This window comes from Lycorma delicatula, chromosome 5, assembly GCF_047948215.1.
Source record: "Lycorma delicatula isolate Av1 chromosome 5, ASM4794821v1, whole genome shotgun sequence".
In the NCBI taxonomy this organism is placed as follows: Eukaryota; Metazoa; Arthropoda; class Insecta; order Hemiptera; family Fulgoridae; genus Lycorma; species Lycorma delicatula.
Window position 1 is genome coordinate 28,873,216 of NC_134459.1, and position 24,306 is coordinate 28,897,521.

Here is a 24,306-nt window from a genome sequence, read left to right on the forward strand (position 1 = left end):
GCAATGATATTTCTTTATACTTTTTTCAATCACAATTTACTGTGAAGAAAAAGCTTGAGGCAGTGTGACAGCTGTGTCAGGCAAAATAAAGAATTGAATGCTAGTGATGGCTGTTATCTATTTAGTAACTAAAGGGTACTTTAAAAGCATCGACATAAATTTTCTCACGTCTGATCAGTTATCATGTGATAGAGACTTTGGTCTCATAGAGAAAAGGAAACTAAGTGTGATATCCAATGAAGTACAAGAAGTTGTGAGATCAACTAAAATAAATTCACCTTTTTAAAGAGAAAAAGAAGACTTTTTTGGAGTTGTTGCTGATTCTCATATAAATTTAAAATTTCAAATCACCAAAATATTGTGGATACATGTTTCTAAAGGGCAACTTCCTAAAAGTTTAACAAGGTATTCAATGAATTAGAAGACTGGACAATATAATCTGTATTACAAAAAAAAAATTATAGACATATTGCCAGTTAAGATAAACTTCCGGCATTAAATACATAAAATAAAATTATTAATGAAAATATCTATCAATGCTGGATTACACGGATGAAAAAAATCATGATTTTTATCAAGATTTATGTAAATAAAGTATTCATTTCTAAGAATAAATTTTCTAACTTTCTTTTGAAGATTCTTTTACAATACTACTGTGTTTCATTTTGTTAGGTTTTAACAGTTTTTCTGTAATTTTTTTTTAAAGTTTTTTTACTTCTTTTTCTTGTATATTATAAACTTTAGGGCAGGTTAGAGATCTTTTAATAATAGATATGATGATTATTTTTTTTTTAATATTGTAATCTGAATGTTCTTCTTGATTTCCTACATTGCAGAAAATGGACTTCTGTAAAAATGGACATTTCAGTAAAAAATAGTTTAAAGTTGTACCGTTACAAAGACTTGTAAAATAAATTCCTTATTTGTGTGACTATTAATAATAAAAAAAAACTACCCAATATAAAAAAAGGTATTGTTTTCTACAAAAGCTCCTCAATTAGAATCTGCATATTTGATATCAAAACTTTCTCAATTTTCCCAACTTGAATTTCCTTTCAGACTGAGTAATTTAAAAAAAGATATACATATGGCAGTAAAGGATAAGAATAAACAAAACATGTGAGACTTATCTGTAACAAATTCAATATTTAATTACTTATAATAGATTACATCAACTGCAACCAAACAAATAACCGTATCTTACAGTAACATTAAATGCTACGATGTAGCAGTAAAATTTTACAGATCATCTACAACAAAAAATAATATATAAAGTATAACTTTACATCAATAATAGGCAAAATTTTCCAAAATCATGAGTAATAAAAACATCTTAAACTATTCATTTCATTTATAATATTAAATGAAATTATATACTAGCGATAGTATGCTAGTGATACTAAAAAACTTATTAGTTAATAATCCAATATTTTCAGATAAATCTTTTTTTCCATTTCACTAAACAAGTCATTTGATAATTTAAAAATAACTTTATTAGCTGAATACAATAATAAACAAAAGGATAAATAAAAATATACACTGTACTACAAGACATTTTCAGAATACAGATTTGCATACCTAATTTTAAATATTAACAAGATATCTCTACTATATGGTTACAAGGAGGAAGATGCCAACAAAAGATAACAAAAAGTAAAGACAAAAAAGGCAAACATCATAAAATTATGATTTTAAGACATTTGTCCTCGTTTAGTTTCAGAAGGTTGTTCTTCTAAATCGTCTGCAACTTTTTTCCCAATAACTTCACTGTTAGTAATGCCAGTGCACAGTGCCGATCTTATGCTGTTTAGTAAATCTTGTGGTTCCTCCACACAAACCTTGCTACCTGAAAAAATGCATAACAAAACTGACAAGTTGCATTTTTAATATAAAAATTGCATATAAAATACATACATTAATATTAAAATATGAAATAACAAGAACCACAGCCAATTGACCGGCTAATGTTTCTGGTACACATGGGATACTAAATGAGATGATGGCCTTTGAAAGGTATAATATTCAACAACACTTAAGAAGAAAAATGTAATTTATTTTTGCATAAAAAATTGCACAAAAATTGGAGGGGAAATTATTTACAATAGGTTTTTTTGTAATAAAAAAAAAATCAACATGTAAACAAACATTTTTTCAATCTTTTCATATGCAAGTTATTTTGGTTGTCAAAAGTCCGAACTTCAAGGACCACAAAAAATTTGAGGCTACCACTACTAACTTAGATTTCATTTATTTACACTAAATATTAATAAAGTTAATGGTTCAAATTTATGTTAATGTGTTAAGTTTATTTATTTTAAACTTATTTTAATTTAAATGAACTGTTATTTAAAAATAAAAATCTTTATTTTGGAAAACAAATAGAATGAAAAATATCAGAAGCATGTTAAAAAATAATTTTCTTTATAATGCATATAACAAATGCACGGTTAATCAGTGAATTGATCTACTTCAAGGTAAACTATATACATAAGTTAACTACATGAACCATTTATTTCTCCATATCTTTGTCATTTTCAGGTACTTTTCACACCACCAATTAACTTCACTTATATGCTGGCTTCCAAGTATTCACCAGAGTAAAGAGTTGACAGTCACAGCATCCAGCGTAGATAATGTGTTGTAAAACTGAATGCATCGTTCATGAATATCCCATGTTATTGGTTCTGGGTTGGTTTCCAAAATTTCTTCAGCACTTAATATGTTTCATAAACACACATATTCTCATCTACTCATTTTAAACTAGTTTCAGTTTTCATAAATTCTATACGTGAAATTCCTTTATGGTTAAAAGATATTGTAGTTATTCTTTTTTTGTTTTGGTAGGGTCAATCCAAATTTCTAACAGCAATGTCACTTATAACATCAATGCTGTAAACACAATGTAATCATCAATAGTCTCGATTGTATCATAATTAAGCCAAGTTCATCAACTGCTGCTTTACAAACATTTAACAGAATGGATGGCATAACAAGATTATACTTTTTTTTTAAGACAGCCATATGCTTCTGGATGTACTGAAGAACATAACGAATAAGATTTATTACCAGTGATTTTATTGCGTACACGTACACTTACGGTACACAAGGAGTTTGAGGAGTCTATTGAAGGTTTCTGCCAAAATTTCAGCATTTTCTTTATTGGTGTGGGCCATATTTCCTTTTTTTCCTCTCAGCATAAGGGTGGGTGGTTCATATCTTTGAAGAGCCTGACCAAAAATTTTATAATAGTCTCGGAAATTAGTTTTCTTGGAACTTTCTTCTATTTGCTGAATCAAGTTTTTTTGGGCTTGTCGTTTGGTTCCTCTTATAATTTTCTGAGTTATTTTCCTTTGTTTGGTGAATTCATGGTTAGATTCTTCAGTTTTCTGGGTTTGGTGGTTGATCCAAGCCGGTGTCGATCTTTGACTGCTTTGTCACATTCTTCATTCCACCATTGGTGTTTTTTTCTTGGGTTTATAGGGGCTAGTTCTTCAGCTATTTCTTTCAGTTGGGATGTCAGTTCTTTTAAATTATTAGTTAATTTGATTTTTTTTGTTGTTTCTTCAAAGATGGCATTGTTTATTAATTTATGTGGATCATAAGCTCTTTTGTTTTTAGGTTGGGATTTTTTCTTTTTATGCGGGGTGAATTTTATTTTAACTTTAAATAAGTAATGGTCCGATCCAGTATCTGTTCCTCTCAAGACTTATAATAACTGTATATATTATAACATTTTTTGACCAAACTATACAACAAGATTTACAACACATAAACTGAGGTCACAAAGAAAAGATGAACAAACAACAGCAGGCTGTTGTCAGAATATTTCTGAATAAACAATTTTGTTCATTTTAATTTAAAATTATTTCAGTATCTTACATCATAATATGTAGATAAACATATTATCTATAATTAAAAAAAACTCACAATTCTTTTAATGAAATAAATTGAAGCTATTCATCCGAAAATAGCTTTCTTTATCTTTGTCAAAAAACCTGTTTCCTGTTCATTGTCAGCTTCCGAGCCTGCCATTGGTTGTTCATTTAGAATTTTACTTCCTAGAACAAAGAAGAAAAAAATCCCACCTTAGCTCTGTATCATTATTAGATTTACAGTAACACCTCAAAACTTCTGTAATATTATTATTAAATTAATTTTTGTTTTTACATCACTGCAAAGCAGTAACCCAATCATTACTAACAAAACAGATATACCAGAAAAATAATTTTACATAATAACAAGTTCCTTACAAAAATGAAACGATCAGAAAATATATTATCACCATTAAACCCACATTTACAAGGATGAATTAAATAGTCATATATTTTATAAATTAGATACATATTGCCAAAATACAGCTGTATAGAAAAATTTATCAACCGTAAACAAAATTAGAGCTATCTTCAAAGAAAAGCTATTACATGTCGGATTAAAAAATTTTATTTAATAAGCGAGCTGGATCTTATCGCACTCATAGAAATTGGGAATTAGTCATCTGAAATTTACATTACAGATGGACTAATATTTATTAGAAAGAAAGAAAGAGAATCATTCAAGAACCGTTTTACAAAAAAAAAAAAATGAAAATCTACTACTAATTAGACGGACATTTTAATTGCCAAACAATAATTTGCAGTACAAAAAATTAATTAAAACTAAATATAAATCTTAAAAAAAGATCTAAAAATAATTAAAGTAAAGAAAATCTCCTGGAATTTCTACCTATTTTTTTTTCACAGAAAACCTAGAAATAAAAGCTAAGATTATGTAGAGGTTTTAAGTTGTATCTTGGATAAGCCAATACAGTCATATGTAGTTTTACAAGTACAATGATGTTAAAATGTGCTGCTGCTTGTCTTCACTGGTAAATACGTTAAATAAGTATAAATCAATTTTATTTAGAAAAGCACAAACGTTTTGTATAAATCGGTTTCAACAGTGTGTCAATACAGTGTTTAACAATTGTCATACAAGAATTTAACAATATTTTATTATGCATGTGTGTGTGTATACACATATACCTAATTAGTGTATGTATGTGTGTGCGTGTGTGTGTGCGTGCACACACACACACACACACACACACACACACACACACAATACAATACAATACAATACAATACAATACAATACAATACAATACAATACAATACAATACAATACATAAACATACAATATAATAATATATACATATATGTTGTATATTTTATTTAATTATTTATATATATATATGTCTTTTATAAATCTCTAAGTCTTTACATGTTTATAGTATGTTTTTTAAAATTACCTATAAATTAAATTTTGATAAAATAATATAAGATGAAATGGTATTTCAAACTATCTTGATCCAATTAGAATTCTTTTAACACTAAAAATAGAAAAAACAAATCATTCTGTAATATGGCTGTCTGAAGACATCAATGTAAAATAAATTCTACAAAAAAAAAAAATTATAAACGCAAGAAAAATAATAAAACAATGGTCATGGTTCTGATATAATTTTTTCCCCTGAAAATCAACATATTCCATTGAAATGTTCTTTATCATAACCTTAACAAGCTAATTTTTTTATAAGAAAAAGTTCTGATGAAAAGTGAGGGTATAGTAGACATTTGAAGAAATTTATGTCGGTTAAATCATACAGCAATGAAAATTTCAGTAGGCAGAATGATCTTCCACACATAAATTAACCTATAATTTTGAACTAATCAGATTTTTCCATTTTTGCATTTACTATTAATTTGTTGAGGTAATAGAAATGAAGTATGTTTTTTTACAAGAACCGCTTTGGTACAATAAACAAGCAAATTTTATTGAAAGAATTTATCCTTCAATTTAACCTGAAAGCCTGGATCTTAACCTACAATTCTACATAATCCCGACCTAGATTTAGGCACTTATAATATAGTGTGATTAGCTTCTGCAATCCAGCTTCATAGAAATCTGCTGCCTGAAAAGTTAACCATCGCTGAATGGCTGTTATTGATGTTGCTGTCACTGTTACCAAGGCACAGACCACCAAGGTGCTGCTTTAAATGCAGGAACAAGTGGTAGTCACTAGCTTAGTACTGTATGGTGGGAAATCAATTTGATTTGAAGCTATGTGTGAGAGGGGGGGATTACACATCCCCCCTTTAAACTTGAGGATGTGCTTTTTCTGCTTGTGTCTATTTCATGTGATTAGAACACTGATGGCAGCCTCGCAATCCCCCCAAACCCTTCCAGGATAAACATATGTCTGGATGATTTTAAAATTAAAGATTTTTCAAAGAACAGTCTTCATTTCAGCTTCTAATTTCACGAAAGTGTTAACAAAAGGCGACTGCCACTCCCCAACACTTGTGAACATGATGTAAATAATACTCTAAGATCCAAACTTCTTTTTTCACCTCAAGAAGACAAATGAGAGCAACGAATGAGGTAGAAAAGCCCAGCAGTCGTCAGCCAGAAGAGAGAAGTGGCCTGCCCATGATGCCCATTTCAGGGCCACAGGACAATACAAGGTTTATGGTCTGTAATTTATTTACAGCTGGTTTATGGAAAGGCAGGCTTAAGAAGAAAAGAACAAAGAATGATAAGAGGCCCACCGACACGGGCTGGAGTTCGGCTGACCGAGCTCAGCTGAGATGTAGCAGCATGACAGCCAGAGGGAAGAAAGTCCTGTAACTTCACCTCACCAAACACCCAACATCCTTTCCAAAACTTACAATTTTGTACCGATCCGTACATGTGACTCCCTTTGGAGAGAGGAACGGATTGCTTCCTCCAAACACTAGGGCCCCGAAAGGCATATTCCTGTTAGGCCGGAAGGTGCTAGCACTGAAAGGACTTCAAGGGAATGAAGTGGAATCACGCAGGGAGAACAAAGCTTATATGCACCTAGTCTCCCGTGATCAGCCCCGGTCAATTATCCCCACTGGTCTAAAGGACCAGAACACAAACAACAATTCCATCCGTAAATAAAAACACAACAATCTATATAACTGCCACTAAATAAATAATGACCCACCCGATAAACGAATGACATCAGCAAGGGACATTTGTCCATGTTCTGCAATTTGCAGGAAGTTAATAAAATCTCCCGCCATCTTTCCATTCCGTTCCTTCTGTTTTGGATTGCATGACTCAGTTTAATCATTCTCAAAATATGACTCATTATTTATCACTTCATCCCAAGGCAAAAAATCAACAACCAATGGCCCTTGTCTATCACAAAACACAGTGCACATGATTTTCAGGGCTGACATTGTTTGCTTGAATTTCACTTTCTTGGGAGATGTTGAGAGAATTAAGTTAAAGAAGTTTAAACTAGAATTCTATACAGAAGAATTGAGAGGAGAGTGGAAGAAGTGTTAGGAGAAGACCGATTTGGTTTCAGGAAAAGTATAGGGACAAGGGAAGCAATTTTAGGCCTCAGATTAATAGTAGAAGGAAGATTAAAGAAAAACAAACCGACATACTTGGCGTTTATAGATAACTTACACTGGAATAAAATGTTCAGCATTTTAAAAAAATTAGGGTTCAAATACAGAGATAGAAGAACAATTGCTAACATGTACAGGAACCAAACAGCAACAGTAACAATTGAAGAACATAAGAAAGAAGCTGTAATAAGAAAGGGAGTCCGACAAGGATGTTCTTTGTCACCGTTACTTTTTAATCTTTACATGGAACTAGCAGTTAATGATGTTAAAGAACAATTTAGATTCGGAGCAACAGTACAAGGTGAAAAGATAAAGATGCTACGATTTGCCGATGATATAGTAATTCTAGCCGAGAGTAAAAAGGATTTAGAAGAAACAATGAACGGCATATATGAAGTCCTACGCAAGAACTATCGCGTGAAAATAGACAAGAACAAAACAAAAGTAATGAAATGTAGTATAAATAACAAAGATGGACCACTGAATGTGAAAATAGGAGGAGAAAAGATTACGGAGGTAGAAGAATTTTGTTATTTGGGAAGTAGAATTACTAAAGATGGACGAAGCAGGAGCGATATAAAATGCCGAATAGCACAAGCTAAACAAGCCTTCAGTAAGAAATATAATTTGTTTACATCAAAAATTAATTTAAATGTCAGGAAAAGATTTTTGAAAGTGTATGTTTGGAGTGTCGCTTTATATGGAAGTGAAACTTGGACGATCGGAGTATCTGAGAAGATAATATTAGAAGCTTTTGAAATGTGGTGCTATAGGAGAATGTTAAAAATCAGATGGGTGGATAAAGTGACAAATGAAGAGATATTGCGGCAAATAGATGAAGAAAGAAGCATTTGGAAAAATATAGTTAAAAGAAGAGACAGGCTTATAGGCCACATACTAAGGCATCCTGGAATAGTCGCTTTAATATTGGAAGGACAGGTAGAAGGGAAAAATTGTGTAGGCAGGCCACGTTTGGAATATGTAAAACAAATTGTTAGGGATGTAGGATGTAGAGGGTATACTGAAATGAAACAACTAGCACTAGATAGGGAATCTTGGAGAGCTGCATCAAACCAGTCAAATGACTGAAGACAAAAAAAAAAAAAAATAGTACCACTTATACAATAGCACGGTGAAATAATATTTACTCATTTTTAATATAAAAAAATGACTTGCACTTTATAAAAATCTGGAAAAATGTTTCCAGATTTTTCCAATTTATAATACAGTTTCTTCTCAATAATATTGCAGGAGGTACTGTTATTATTTTTTGTCTTAAAGTGATTTAAAAAAATTCATTTACGTAGTCGTATACTATATCTGATCTGCGTTGTGATTGTTTAATACATAAATTATTTTTTTCAAATTGTGTATTTGTAAATCTTGTATGTATATGTAACTGTATTGAGTTCACAGATTTTAAATCTTTCATATAAAATTCACATGTTACTTGGAACTTACAAATTTTACATTTAGTACTTCAAAGTCAAGAATTAAATTCAAAATTAACAATCACGCTAAATTTAACAAAAATAACACATTAAATGAACAAACATAAGACAGATAAATGTACTATTTGACCGCATAATAATTGGGTTTCTTCATCGCTTTAAAATAAACACCATCGATTATTATTATTACCTTTGTAATACAAGCGAAGGAGAAGTTGGATTTATATATTGGATCTTATTTGTGTGGAAGTGTATATCAGATATTTAGATCATTTGAAATATTGTTTAATAATCTTAAATACATTATTATTTTTTAAATAAAAATAACAGCTACAATGAAGGCATTTTGAGACAAAAAAGAATAGCTCAATTTGGCATTGATGTTTTATATTTTACAGGGTGACAGTGGTGGACCATTGACTATAAGCCAAAAAGATAAAAAAATTCAAATAGGTCAGTATTATTGTGATCTTTACTTTTTTTATTAAACTTGAAACTGTAAGCAAACTGGTGTATCATGAATTGTACTGATATCCAATATTACACTGGATTAACAAAAAGCTAATTTTAAATACCTACTTCTGTGAATTTAGTCTTACTAATATTTGAAAAATTATAAAAAAATACTGTAATGTTTGTAATAATTTTTTGGGTGGCAAATGAATGAGATGAACAGTAAAATTTAAATAGGATTATATGATTAAAATTCTTTTTAACATTAGAACTAGCTGTTTATGTACTTTTGTCAAAAAATGGTTGCAAGGGTTAACTAATATTTCAAATATTACACACAAAAAATAATAATATCCTGGAAGTGATTGCACCTTTCAAAACCGGTGCTTTAAACCGGTCCTAGTATTCTTTACTAGGATAATTGAGGGCACTTTGACAAAAATATGAATAAATTTTTTTTATGTTTATACTGTCTGGTCTATTAAACTGTACATGACTTCTAACAATTCTTGCATTCTCAGCCTACTCAACCATGTGTGTTTCCAGAGTAGTTTATTTATGTCATACGTATGGTGAATTCTTATGTAAAATATTTTCTTCCCCCTACTACCCCGGGCTGAACATACAATAAAGTAAAGCTCAGCCCTCAGTGTCCTTCAAACTCAAACGAGCCTCCAGTTCGGCTCGCCGGTTGAATCTTTTGTGATCAACGCCTGCCTCAAATCGTCAGGAAGAGGTTAATCAGGCCCGACTACGTAGTAGCTGACCCCCCCACCCCAAGGACCGGGACTCGGTCTGAACATTTTCTCGCCTGCCTCTAACTACTAGGGTAAAGGGACCGAGGTCGATTATATCGTTCCCGGGCCCCACCCAGCAGCCGGGACTCGGTCTTCTGATTCCCCAGCCTACAGACCCCAGGAGTCCCCATCTGATCATCGGAGCCGACACAACTCAGCATGCCGGGTCTGTCCGCCCTGCCCTAAACTAAAATCTCCATTAACGTCCTTCGTCATATTTTTACCTCAAAATCGTTCTCGCCAAACCGTCGATGGCTCTCCAGTTTGCCGTTGAAGCCAGCATATAATTTACGATGTCACACAAGTGGCATCATATTAAAGTGTTCTATAACCCTTAGCGACTCATAGTAATGCTCTCCGGTGGACCCTCCGAAGCCTGTCGAGATTTCGCTGGATGTTAATTGTCCTGCTCCAGGCCGGCGCCGTGTACAGAAGAACTGAGGCTACAGCCGACATGATTACTCTTCGTTTGGCCGAGCCAGGAGCAGCCCGCGAACACATAAATCTATTTAATGCGTTCACTGACCTTTCCGCCTTTTTACAGATTTCTGTAACGTGTTCACCGAATCTGCATACTCTATCTATTATTACGCCAAGGTGTTTGACCTTATCCCTTCGATGCAGCAGCTGGTCACCGATTCTCAGTTCTCAGTTCTATTGGCCCCACCTTGCATCTCCCAGTTAGGTGTATGAACTTACATTTGTTAACCGCCAGTTTCAGTCCATGTGTTTGCATCCACTCGTCGATTAAAGATAATACAGAATTGCCCCTTGCCTGTATTTCCTCTTTCGTCCTTCCGCTGACAAGGTCATCGGCGTATGCAATGATCTCCGTCCGTGCTGGCAGACGGAGGTTCAACACGCCGTCATAAACCACGTTCCAAAGCAGGGGTTCCAGCAGTGACCCCGATTTCATAACTACCCGTCGGTATTGTTATATAATTTTTCTTTGTAAATACATAATTATTATTTTCATCTTTTTTAACATCCTTATCGAATGCATTCTACGAGTCGGAACGTGGAATGTTAGAAGCTTAAAAAAAGTTGGTAGGGTAGAAAATTTAAAAAGGGAAATGGATAGGGTAAACGTGGATATAGTAGGAATTAGTGAGGTTCGGTGGGAAGAGGAAGGTGACTTTTGGACAGGTGACTATAGAGTAATTAACTCAGCGTCAAATAAGGGCAGGCAGGAGTAGGTTTCGTGATGAACAAGAAGAGAGTGGAGTATTTCAAGACGCATAACGATAGAATCATTGTAATAAGGATAAAATCAAAACCTAAACCGACAACGATTGTTAACGTCTATATGCCTACAAGCGCCCATGATGATGATGAGGTAGAATGTGTATACGAAGAGATTGATGAAGCAATTAAACACGTAAAAGGAGATGAAATTTAATAATAGTTGGAGATTGGAATGCAAGCATTGGAAAAGGCAAGGAAGGAAATATAGTGGGTGAATACGGGCTGGGCAAAAGGAATGAAAGTGGGGACCGACTTATAGAGTTTTGCACGAAGTATAATTTAGTAATTGCCAACACCCAATTTAAAAATCATAATAGAAGAATATACACTTGGAAAAAGCCAGGCGATACTGCAAGGTATCAGATAGATTATATCAGGTTAAGCAAAGATTTAGAAATCAACTCGTTGACTGCAAAACTTACCCTGGAGCAGACATTGATAGCGACCATAATTTGGTGATAATGAAATGTAGATTGGGGTTTAAAAACCTTTAGAAAAGGTGTCAGATGAATCGGTGGAATTTAGAGAAGATCACCCCGATATGCTGTGCAGATGAACAACTGGACATGGAAGTGCATACAGATGTGCTTTGAACAAGGTGGAACCCACACAGACATTTTAGATCCATAGAAAGTAATCTGCACATATCCTAATAATTTCATAACTAGTGTAAAGGGATTTCCCACCCATCCTGTAGATATGAGTGATGAATCAATCAACACAACATACATTTTAAGGTATTCTGCAGTTAAAGAGTCTGAATGGATGCTGCACTACCTTATAGAATTGTAGAATAGATAGCAGAATTAAAAAAAACAATGTTTAAATGTCGATAAGATTTTTTTGAAGAGCTTTGAACCAGTACATTCTTTGCACTTTTCTCCTGTTTAGCCTCTGGGAATCACCGTCAGGTATTACGAGGTATGATCAAAAAATACGGTGAATAATTTTTTATTAAAAAAAGTAATAAGGTTATATAGAATTCGATTTAATCTCCTTCAAAGTACTGTCCTTGGCTAGCAATTCACTTATCCCAACGTTGACTCCATGACTGGAGGCATTTCTGGAAGGCGTCTTTCGGAAGGGCTTTCAGCTGCTCGGTCGTGGCCCTCTCAATGTCAGCAATGGTGTCAAAATGTTTTCCTTTAAGCACAGTTTTAATTTTTGGGAAGAGCCAAAAGTCGCATGGTGCTAAATCTGGTGAGTATAGCGAATGTGGACAAACAGGAACACTTTTTTCGGCCAAAAACTCACGAATGAGAAGCGAGGTGTGACACGGCACGTTGTCATGGTGAAGAAGGAAGCCATTGGTCCATTTTTCTGGTCGCTTTCTTCGTACGTCGTTTCGCTTTGAACAGATCCGTACGAGATGTTAAGGTTTTCCGATAGCTCTCGAATAGTCATTCGCCTGTTTGAACGAACCATTGTTTCCACTTTTTGCACATTTTCAACTGTTTTTGAGGTTACTGGACATCCCGCACGCTGCTCGTCTTCAACAGACTCATTTCTGTTTTTAAATCGATAATACCACTTGTACACAGTCTTCAAAGTTACCACATTATCGCCGTACACCAATTCTAACATTTCATGAGCTTCTTTGGCACTCTTTTGCAACTTAAAACAAATTTAATGTTAATGCGTTGTTCAAATTACATGTTGCGCGACAGACACGATAAACACAACCTCACTCTGGCAGCTGACTGGCAAGCTCGAACGTGTTACAACTTGTCCCTGCCTGTCTCAGTTGATCACGCTATTGGACAAATTACAGCATATGGATGTAGCGTCGGCAGTTGCTGCTATAAAAATTCATTCACTGTATTTTTTGATCACACCTCGTACTTCAGAGGATGAATGAGGATATATATGAGTGTAAGTGAAGTGTAGTCTTATACAGTCTCAGGTCAACCATTTCTGAGATGTGTGGTTAATTGAAACCCAACCACCAAAGAACATCAGTATCCACAATCTAGTATTCAGATTCGTATAAAAGTAACTGCCTTTACTAGGATGGAACTCTCAGTTTTGAAATCACCTGATTTGCAAAGACGCATTCACCACTAGACTAACCCAATGGGTTACATTCTTTGCACTTACCCTTGTTCATAATGACCAACTATAAACTGAGAAAGCTAGCAAAGAATGGCACCATAGCTTCTCAAAAAACCAAACAAATTTCTATACACAAACATCAGTAATAAAATTTATACTGACTCTCTTTTATAATGAACAAGGAATAATTTTAGTGCACTACATAACCAAATTTAGTGAATACTCTCCCTAGTGCAATGCATGTAGTTCTCAAGAATTGCCAATATCATACAATCATGTCTAAAAAAAGTGGAATTTTGAATAGGTGTTTTGAAGGAATATGACAATGCTGTCAAATATCTAAATCTTCTGTCTTTCAAAAGTATCTTCAATCCAATGCACAGTAAGATCTCAACCCCCCTCAGTGATTTTCATTTTTTGAATCATTCAGAAATGATAGCAGACAAGTCTTTTGACAAAGAGGTAGAGGAAGCAGTCCATGAGTTTGTATGTTCTCAATCAAAAATATTTTTCTAGAGAAACTTATGTATTTCTGATGCACATCATGGAGACTGTCAGAAAAAAGATGTTAATTGTGTACAATTTGTATTCAATAATTGAATATTGGGTTGGCTTTTATTTAATAATAGTCTTCATTTCTTTGAACTGATTGTACTGACAATATATACTATAATATACTGTAAAGTATATCCAGGAACAGAAATTTACAGCGACCATAATTTAGTGATAATGAAATGTAAACTGGGGTTTTAAAACCTGAAGAAAGGTGTCAGATAAATCAGTGGAATTTAGAGAAGCTTGAGGAAGAGGAGGTAAAGAAAATATTTGAGGAGGACATTGCAAGAGCTGTGAGTATAAAAGAAAAAAAGATAAGGTAGAAAACATAGAAGAAGCATGGGAGAATGTTAAAAAGGAAATTCTTAAATCAGCAGAACTGAACTTAGGCAGAACAAAGAGAACTGGTAGAAAACCGTGGATATCAGAGGATATATTGCAGCTAATGGATTAACATAGAAAGTATATTAATGCTAGTGATGAAGAAGGTTCTACGATGTAGTGATGGAACTATCGACAATTAAGAAATACTATAACAGAAAGTGTAAATTAGCAAAAGAAGAGTGGATGAAAGAAGTGTTCAGAAGTAGAAAGAGAATGATCATTAGTAAAATAGATTGAGCATTCAAGAAAGTTAAGGAGAATTTTGTGGTAGATGAGTTAAAATCTAATAATAAGTTAAATAAAGACGGTACACCGATTTATAATATAAAAGAAAAGGTTGATAGAATATATTGAAGAATTATTTGGAGGAAATGAATTAGAATTTGGTGTTACAGAGGAAGAGGAAGTTGAATAGGGAATAGGATGAAAATTGAGATACAATACTGAGATCTGAATTTAATAGAGCATTAAAGGATTTGAATGGGAGAAAGGTTCGTGGGGTAGATGGGATTCCTGCAGAATTACTGTGCAGTGCAGGTGAGGAAGTGACAGATTATGCAAACTAGTATGTAATATTTACAAAAAAGGAGAAGTTCTGTCAGACGTTGAGTGCTACTGTCATGATACCAAAGAAAGCAGGAGCAGATAAATGTGAGGAATACAGAACAATTAGCTTAACTACTCGTGCATCAAAAATTTTAACTAGAATTCTGTACAGAAGAATTGAAAGGAGAAGTGTTAGAAAAAGACCAATTAGGTTTCAGAAAAAGTATAAGAGCAAGGGAAGCAATTTTAGTGCTCAGATAAATAGTAGAAGAAAATAAAGAAAAACAAACCAACACACATGGCATTTATAGGCTTAGGTAGTTGGTATTTGATGATGTAGACTGGAATAAAATGTTAAAAAATTTTAAAATGTTAAAAAGCATTTTAAAAAGTTTAAGGTTCAAGTATAGATATAGAAGAACAATTGATTTATAGGAACCAACCTGCAGCAGTAATAATTAAAGAGCCTAAGAAAGAAGCAATAATAAAAAAGAAAGTTAGAAAAGGATGTTCCCTTGCCGTTACTTTTTAATCTTTACATACAACTAGCAATTAATGATGTTACAGAACAATTTAGATCCTGAGTAACAGCACAAAGTGAAAAGATAAAGATGCTATGATTTACTGATCTTATAATAATTCTAGCTGAGAGTAAAGAAGATTTAGAAGAAACAATGAATGGCATGGATGAAGTTCTACGCAAGAACTAATACATGTAAATAAACAATAACAAAATGAATGCAATGAAATGTAGTAGAAATAATAATGTGGATGGATAACTGCATATAAAAATATACCAAAATGAAATGACAGGCACTAGATAGGGAATCTTGGAGAGCTGCATCAAACCAATCAAATAACTGAAGACAAAAAGAAAACGCTTAATCTAATTTGCCCAGAGTATCTAAAACAAATTAATAGAAATACATCATTAACAAATGAAAAACATATTTATATAAAAAAGTTCTGAGATTTTGATCTCTGGGCACCCCACATCTTTTTTATTATCCCCTTGTGAATTTCTACCTGAGTGAATCGCTCTAATGTATTTCTAAACCTACAATAACTAAAGTACTTATAATTGGAGAGGGAAGAAATTCCTCAAGGTAGTAAACCATATTTTAATTTATAAGTACTTTAGTCTTATTATACAAACTTTTCTAACATCATTGGTAATGCAAATTAGTATTTAACAATGAACAAAAGCATAAAACATAAAGAACTTTGAAAGAGGCCATATCAAATATAAAATGAGGCAAATATAACAACAAAAAAAAAAACATTTCCATGAAAGGTCCTAATAAAGGGGACAGAAAATTTGACAGGCTACATTCATGTTAAAATATTTTACCTGAGCAAGCACACATAAAGCAACATGCAAGCACATACATTAACTTCTGCAATAGTTTGATATTCAGATTTAATACCTTATCAAGACCTTTAGAAAGAAGAGACTCAAACTGTTGGTTGTCCTTGAGAAGATGAAATATGTAATGCATCTCTGTGTATCGTCCAATTCCTGTCAATAAACGAACCTGCACAAAGACAAAATGAAAAAAAATCATTATTATACTATTAACAAACGCAAGTAGTATTCTTGTCAGAACAAAGATGCACACAAAAGTAACATGAAGTGTAAGTCATGAATTAAAATTAATGACAAATCCATACATCTTCGGAATAAGCTAGAAGCAATTTAAACAAAGCTTTGGCAGTCCCCTATAAGAATCATTTCTAATCCATGACAGTCACAGGTGTTTAGTACTTATTTAAACCACTAGTTTACTTTAAAAGTAAACATTTATAGCATTATAATATAAATAGTTTTTATAATTTTGTAATTTTATACACATTAAGCCACATACAGACAGTTTTCAGATTTCTTATAATATAAACTATAACTATCACTAAAAACAGATTCAACATATAACTAACTATTCCTAGAAATATAAACATTCTTATATCAAATACTACTTACAGTAAATTAAGAAAATACTCAGAAAATATTCAATATTCTTATAAAATAAAGAAAATATTCAGTCTATAAAACAAACATTTACAACAAATAAACAATAATTACATATTTTAAAAATACAATTCACTGAATTTAAAAATTTATATTTGTTATAAACATAATTAGTAAGAAAGCAATAATGCTTTATCTGAAGATATGATATGTGTGATATTTTTATCAATATTGGGAGCAGCTTATTACATATTCTTTAGTTAATATGCTCTGTATGATGTAGTTTAGTATCATGTAATGTAAAGTGTAGACATGATACTGGTAAGGTAATATACATTTTTAAAAGCACCCAGCAAGAGTGGTGGTTTCCCTGCTATTTTATAAAATTTTTTTTGTAATTTTCAAGTACTCATTTGACAAAGGAAAATCCAGTGAATTATATCACAACAAATTAAAGACATCATATATTTATGATATAATGAAATTATTACAGCAATACTAAAAAATTTAGAAAGTTTTTTATAATAAAAGAAAACCCATTTAATTTATTTGGAAAAATGTTATGTTATTTGTAAATTCTAATTTAAGAAGAAAGAAAGATGTTCAAGAAGAAAGGTGAATTCATCTGTTTTCAGATGAAAACATTATCCATTGAAATATCTATCAGTATTAAAATTAAAAAAAAATGATTTATCTATATTTACTACCTATATTCATTACCATCAAAAATATGTGACACTTAAGTAAATTTTGAGACCTTGAATCATGAGACCTTGCCGTTGGTGAGGGGGTTAGAGTGCTCAGGGATCGGAGAGGTATCTGTTGAGAGCCAGACTAAGGAATGATTCCTGAAAGAGGGCAGCAGTTCTTTCAGTAGTTGTTAGGGGCTTGAGTCACAATGACTTAAACGGCCATATCAAAGTCACTCAGTCCTCTGAGTACTGCGCAGCTGAAAGCAATGAAAAACTACAGCTGTTTTTTTTTTCCAAGAAAATGTGGCTCTCTGCATTTTCACACAACAATAATGGAGGCGCCTTCCTTGGTAAAATATTCCGGAGGTAAACTAGTCCCCCGTTCAGATCTCCAGGTGGGGACTACTAAGGAAGGGGTCACCAGAAAACTAAAAAATAACATTCTACGAGTCGGAGCGTGGAATTTTAGAAGCTTGAAAAAGGTTGGTGGGCTAGAAAATTTTAAAAGGGAAATGGGTAGGATGAAGGTGGATATAGTAGGAATTAGTGAGGTTCGGTGGGAAGAGGAAGGAGACTTTTGGTCAGGTAATTTTAGAGTAATTAACTCAGCGTCAAATAATGGGCAGGCAGGAGTAGGTTTCATGATGAACAAGAAGATAGGGAGGAGAGTGGAGTATTTCAAAACGCACAGCGATAGAATCATTGTAATAAGGATAAAATCAAAACCTAAACCGACAACGATTGTTAACGTCTATATGCCTACAAGCACCCATGATGATGATGAGGTAGAGTGTGTATACGAAGAGATTGATGAAGCAATTAAACAAGTAAAAGGAGATGAAAATTTAATAATAGTTGGAGATTGGAATGCAAGCATTGGAAAAGGCAAAAGGAAAAATAGTGGGTGAATATGGGCTGGGCAAAAAGAATGAAAGAGGGGACCGACTTATAGAGTTTGCACGAAGTTTAATTTAGTAATTGCCAACACCCAATTTAAAAATCATAATAGAAGAATATACACTTGGAAAAAGTCAGGCGATACTGCAAGGTATCAGATAGATTATATCATGGTTAAGCAAAGATTAAAAAATCAACTCGTTGACTGCAAAACTTACCCTGGAGCAGACATTGATAGCGACCATAATTTGGTGATAATGAAATGTAGATTGGGGTTTAAAAACCTGAAGAAAAGGTGTCAGATGAATCGGTGGAATTTAGAGAAGCTTGAGGAAGAGGAGGTAAAAAAGATTTTTGAGGAGGACATCGCAAGAGGTCTGAGTAAAAAAGATAAGGTTTTTTTTTATACTCTATTCACAAGAAAATCTACAATGTTGTGATTTACTTCAAGATTTAAAGTTGCGAACATAGTTTTACGGTCTGTTAAAATTGGCTTCAAAACTGTTCGTTCTCTTTTATATTCTAAAAATCAGTGTTCTATCAAACAATTACTGGAGGGCTAGGCAAGGCCTCTAACTTGTAAATTTATTAATTATTCTCTGATCCTTCTTAATATGACAATTAAATACTGATGAACACAAAGCATGTAAATTATTCTATCTTATAAATATTGACATAATTACACATCATTATATTACTAAAATTTTTATCTACTTTGAAAATCTTGCTTTACATCTAAAAAAAAAAAACAACAAAAAACAACCCATTCTGCTCCTGATCCTGATATGAGATAGTTAGTTTCCCTGCAATGTAATTCAAAATTTGTGAAGCTTCATTAGTAAAACAGCTCATATTTACTATCTTCAATCATTACATTATCTTTAGCACTGTCAAAATTATGTTATAAGCAACAGCATATGTTACTTTAATGCAATAATTTTTTATATAAGTCTCAAGATATTTAAAAAAATCCTTTTTATTATAAATTATAATAATGCATACTTTTGGTACAATGTATTTTAGTTACAACTGTGTTGACATCTACACAAAGCTGAAATAAAATTGGTAATTACAAACAAATTTATTCATGTCATGAATGCAATCATTTAATAGGAACTTGAAATCAGTATAGAAAAGTTTAAGCAACATTTATATGCTTCGCATATACACAACCCAGACAACCAGGTCACAAGACAACCCAGAATAGAACCAGGTCTATTAAATGTAGTTTCAAGATATTCATCAACCACTCTGTCTGATGGTATTTCTTGTAAAATACAACCACGAGGCTGTTAAGACTAAAACTTTGTTTAAATTTACTTCATATACATAACAATTGACTTGATTTTTTTAAAAAACTTGTTCTATGACTGGACAGGAAAATTTAACACAATTATTTTATCTATTTATATTATCTGCTTGAAGAGATGATGTTTGTGAGAATGCATTTAATATTAACTTTAGTGTTATTATATTATAATTAACAATTGCCCAAATCAGAACATTAAAAATATCAAAATTTCTCAGCATTTTGATCTGCAGCATATACTACTTACGTAGATTCACATATCTAACCTTAATTTTATTTTTTTAGACAGTTCTCATATATATTTTTTTTTCTTAAAAATTTTGTTTTTTAAAGTTACATATTTAAATAAAGTTAACAATTAAAATTTTTAAAGTTTTTTTTAAAGTTAACAATTAAAATATTTTTATTAAGTGATGTTTTTTTATATAACTCATAAGATCAGTAATAAATAAATATTGCTACAAATACCAGAATGATTAGAATATAACAGAGATTGAAAGAAAACTGAATTATTTACTTCATTCACTTAATAATCATAGTAAAAGAGAGTGGCAGAGAATTGGAAAGTGTTAAAAAACTGTAGAAGGAGAAAGCTAAGATATTTCAAGTAAAATCTGAACTATTGTGCAAAAGTTAAATTAAATCTAATTAAATTCAATCTCTAAGTTAAATTAAAGTTAAATCTAATTAAATTCAAATGAATATCTTCGATACTGCATAAAAAGCAATGAAAGAAACTGATAAAATGGTATCTAAATAATGTTATAAAGTAAAATATAGAAATAGATTCATAACAGAAATGTATGTTTCCAGTATAAAAAAAAATGTTAATATTAATTATATTCTGAATTTTTGCTTGCTTCCCCAAAATTATTTACAAATTGTAGTTCACTCAGACATAAAATTTTCATATATATATATATATATATATTAAAAAAAACACAGATTAATTTAATTAATATGGACCATATTCTAATCCAGATATTCGCAATTAATTTACAATTCAAGCAGCCTCCATTCACGTAACTATCTTAAGGGGAGACAGTAGTTCTGTTTCCAACCTATCTTCCCGATACTAACATAAGCAGCATTTTCTCAGCTTGTATTAATCTGATCATTATGAATTGTTTGTGCTGTTTACTCTATCCTTGATACATATTTTAACATGAGGAGGATTTTTAAAAATTTTGATTTAAAAAATAAATAAAAATGTTTTTGTATTCAAGTGTGACATGTATCAAATTCTGGTCAATTAAACTGTATAAAACATACAGGAACTATTTTCAACAAATATCTCTTGTTAAAACGTGTATATGGGTATGTAAAGACATGCCTGAAAATTTGGGCTTGATTGGTCATTTGGTTTCCGAGAAAATGTTCCTTTTGTGCTAAAATCATAGAACTCTCAAAACTGTAGAAATAAAATACATCTTTAGACAGCCTAAAAACAGTCTAGCTCCATATTCTGCTTCCTGCTCCGCTTCCAACTTTATCTTGGCAACCTTCTTTTCTCTTGTGGCTAATCTTTCGTAATATGAAACTGACTTTTCAGCTTGTCAGATTCATTGTGTGTCAAGATCTTTATGGCCTTTACCATGTAATATCCAGGTTGAAGTCCAAGTCTATGAATAACATCACAAAACTAATGTTTCTTTTGTTAAATGTAGACACAGCTTCATACACGCCAAATTATAAATACATTTTTTTGGAAGTACTGTCCACACTACATTACTGAAGGATTTATTTACATTTTCTGTAGTTCAATGAACACACTTATCGATAAATTACGGTCTGATAAAGCTTGAAAAACAGGTATTTTTACTTTCAAAACTGCCCCAGGGATACTTCTCCTATGTTTATAAGGTGGTTGCTGAGGATCTACCAAGTGTTTATTATATTTACACCAACTCTTTATTCCTTTAGGAGACAACCTGTTACCACCTGGTCATCACTGTCATGAACACTGGAGAAAAATCTATTTGCAGCACAAATTTCAAAAAGCATAATAATGAAATACAGACCTGAACTAGCAACGGCCTTTACAATCTCTGAACAAAGGTAGAAGTCTGTTTGATCTGCTGGTAAATTGGCAAGTATGATTATATCCTTACCTAAATGTAAATCATCACAACCATTCTCTATGAGAATCAATGGATTATCCATACTTATCACTTCCTGCAATAAAGATAAAGTATATCATTAATGATAAGTATACATAAAATACAAGTTAGTATAAGCAAAATAATAAGTATATTAAAGAAAAACTTCCATAACGTACAGTACTTATTTACTTGCTTAATAAGTGTCCGATCAGAAAACCCTAAAAAATTTCATTTTCTACAATTACATTATGATTTCTCTTGTAAATCACTTTAATTTTAAAGCTTGCCGAATAGTGCATAAATTTTCAATGTTTGCATTATGAAGTGATGTTGGAAAACATTATCAGGCTCATATGGAAAAATGCATAACACTTGTTTCAGAGATGAACAGTGGTGGCTTGTAGCTAAAATTAGTGGGGGTGCTGCTCCAGAAAACCTTTTTCTGGGCATTTTCAAGGCCATGGTTAAAGTTTTTTTGTAAAATAAACTGAAAAAGAATGAACTGGAAAAGAATGAATCAATTAGAATAGCTGGAAGCAGAATAATAATCTAATTCTACACTTTATCACATTCAAGAATATGGTACACGATTTTTAAGCACATTGTGCTTAAAAACTGTATTCAATTTAACCGAATAAATAATAAAATGTCAATGCAGTAATATTTTTTAGTATTATTAAATAATAACTTAATAAAATGTCTGCTTAAAAACAAAAGTCCTATGGCCCTTAATTTAAATTTCTGCATACAGAGAAACAAATATATAATTTTTTTTTACTAATTTCCTTCTCTTTCACTTTTCCAGCGTGTTTTTGGACAGATATGGCAATCAAAGAGCCATTGCTTTCCACTATCTTCTGATCACTACAGAAAAGACAACTAAACCAGTTTCACATTCCTTCCACCAACTAAAGTAGAAAAGAGATCGAACAAGGAATGTTCCATGAACACATGGAGTAAAAAAAAACTACCTTCCACCAGCACGCCAGGGTCAGAACTGCAGGAGCAATGGTGCTCTATCCCTTGTGTGCGTGCCCACAACAGCCAAACACCACGCCGCTGGAACTGTGAAGCACACAGTTCCATATAAAGATTTTTGTATCTTTTTCATAAACTGGGGGATGGCTACTGACACATTAAGCTTAAGGATTATACATTGTACAAGTATAAAGAAAGAATTAAAGAAAAAAGGATTCATTATATTAAATTTTACCTAATGTCAAGTGGAAATAGGGGGTGCTGCAGTTCCACAGTGCCTACACACGAGCCACCACTGGAGATGAATATTCTGATAATGATTAAATTGCAACAATTTTAATAACATTCAGTCACCTTAGGATTTTTTTTTGTAACCAGTACAGAAAGTATACACTCTCTTAATATTCAAATGATACTCAGTGATGATGAATGTGATATTTTATTGATCACAATTCAAAAAATTCACACTCATTCATCCATGCTTCTACAGTGGAAGTTTGAACCCTGTTCTCAGGATATTATAGAGGAATGTAAGGAAATTTGGAACAACAGTGGCATTAGATATATCTCCTCTAGCTAATATTTCATTGACTTAAATACCTGCCCACTTGCCCTTTCTTAATTTTCAAATAAAAGTCCACATCTTTATGATCATATCTGCTTAGAAAACCTTCCTTTGCACAGTAGTACCTTCAGAGAAGTACATTTCAAAATATAGGTACAAAGAATAACTTCTTGGTCTATTTGGTACTCATTAAATGCTGAATAAGATTCAAATTTATGATTCAATTTATAATACCAAAATGCAGCCACAAAAACGCCTATTTTGAAAGACTTCCTTGTATATCAAATTCAGACTGTCCAAAGTCAGAACCTACTAATGATGTGTTTTGGCTATGCCAAACAACTTGGTTGACTTGACTATTAAAAAAGTAATTTATTAAATCAGCAGTACGTCGAGGTACTAAGTGACTATACTGATTGTGGTTTTTTCTATCTAAGTGAGGTTTTGACTGAAGTTGAATTTTCCATACCTATCAAAAACAAGTACTTTGTCATAAGCATGAATAAATTTAAATTTTACAAATCCAACCAGCTCTCCACTAATACATGAACAGCAGTAAACCGGGAAAATAATGTGGAAGCATGAATAACTACCTCAACAACGGAACTAGTGAAGAACAGAGAAATATTGATTATATCCATTCTAATGCTTTCAGAGTTGATGATGGCTGGTGAGACTGAAAATTCCATCAAATGAAAAATGGACTGGTGGAAAATTATTAACACAAAAACAATTTTCCACCCAGAGGGAAAAAATGAAAGCAATATAAAACTGGAACTGACAATACGAAACTGACAACAGGAAAGTTTAAAAAAATAATTTTTTATAAGGAATGTTCTTATCATAGTTAAAATACGATGATTGCAGACAAAGAAAAATTAAGTTTTTTA

At 32.2% G+C, this 24,306-nt stretch overlaps 1 protein-coding gene and 1 long non-coding RNA gene across 2 annotated transcripts in view; both read right to left on the reverse strand.

Annotated features, from left to right (window-relative positions):
* Positions 1 to 1,126: 1,126 nt before the first annotated feature.
* LOC142324788 (spatacsin-like) overlaps positions 1,127 to 24,306 on the reverse strand; it is a 48,209-nt gene continuing 25,029 nt past the window's right edge. Inside the window, exons 7-8 of the mRNA XM_075365786.1 lie at positions 21,793 to 21,946; positions 1,127 to 1,846 (exon numbers count right to left, since the gene is read on the reverse strand). Of these exons, the coding sequence (XP_075221901.1) occupies positions 1,692 to 1,846; positions 21,793 to 21,946 (309 nt within the window). The 3' untranslated portion in view covers positions 1,127 to 1,691. The remainder of the gene's footprint in view (positions 1,847 to 21,792; positions 21,947 to 24,306) is intronic.
* Positions 3,928 to 5,373, reverse strand: LOC142324839 (uncharacterized). Its single transcript, XR_012756411.1, has 2 exons — positions 5,288 to 5,373; positions 3,928 to 4,058 (listed from the first exon to the last, which is right to left on the reverse strand). It is a non-coding gene; the product is annotated as an uncharacterized LOC142324839 (long non-coding RNA).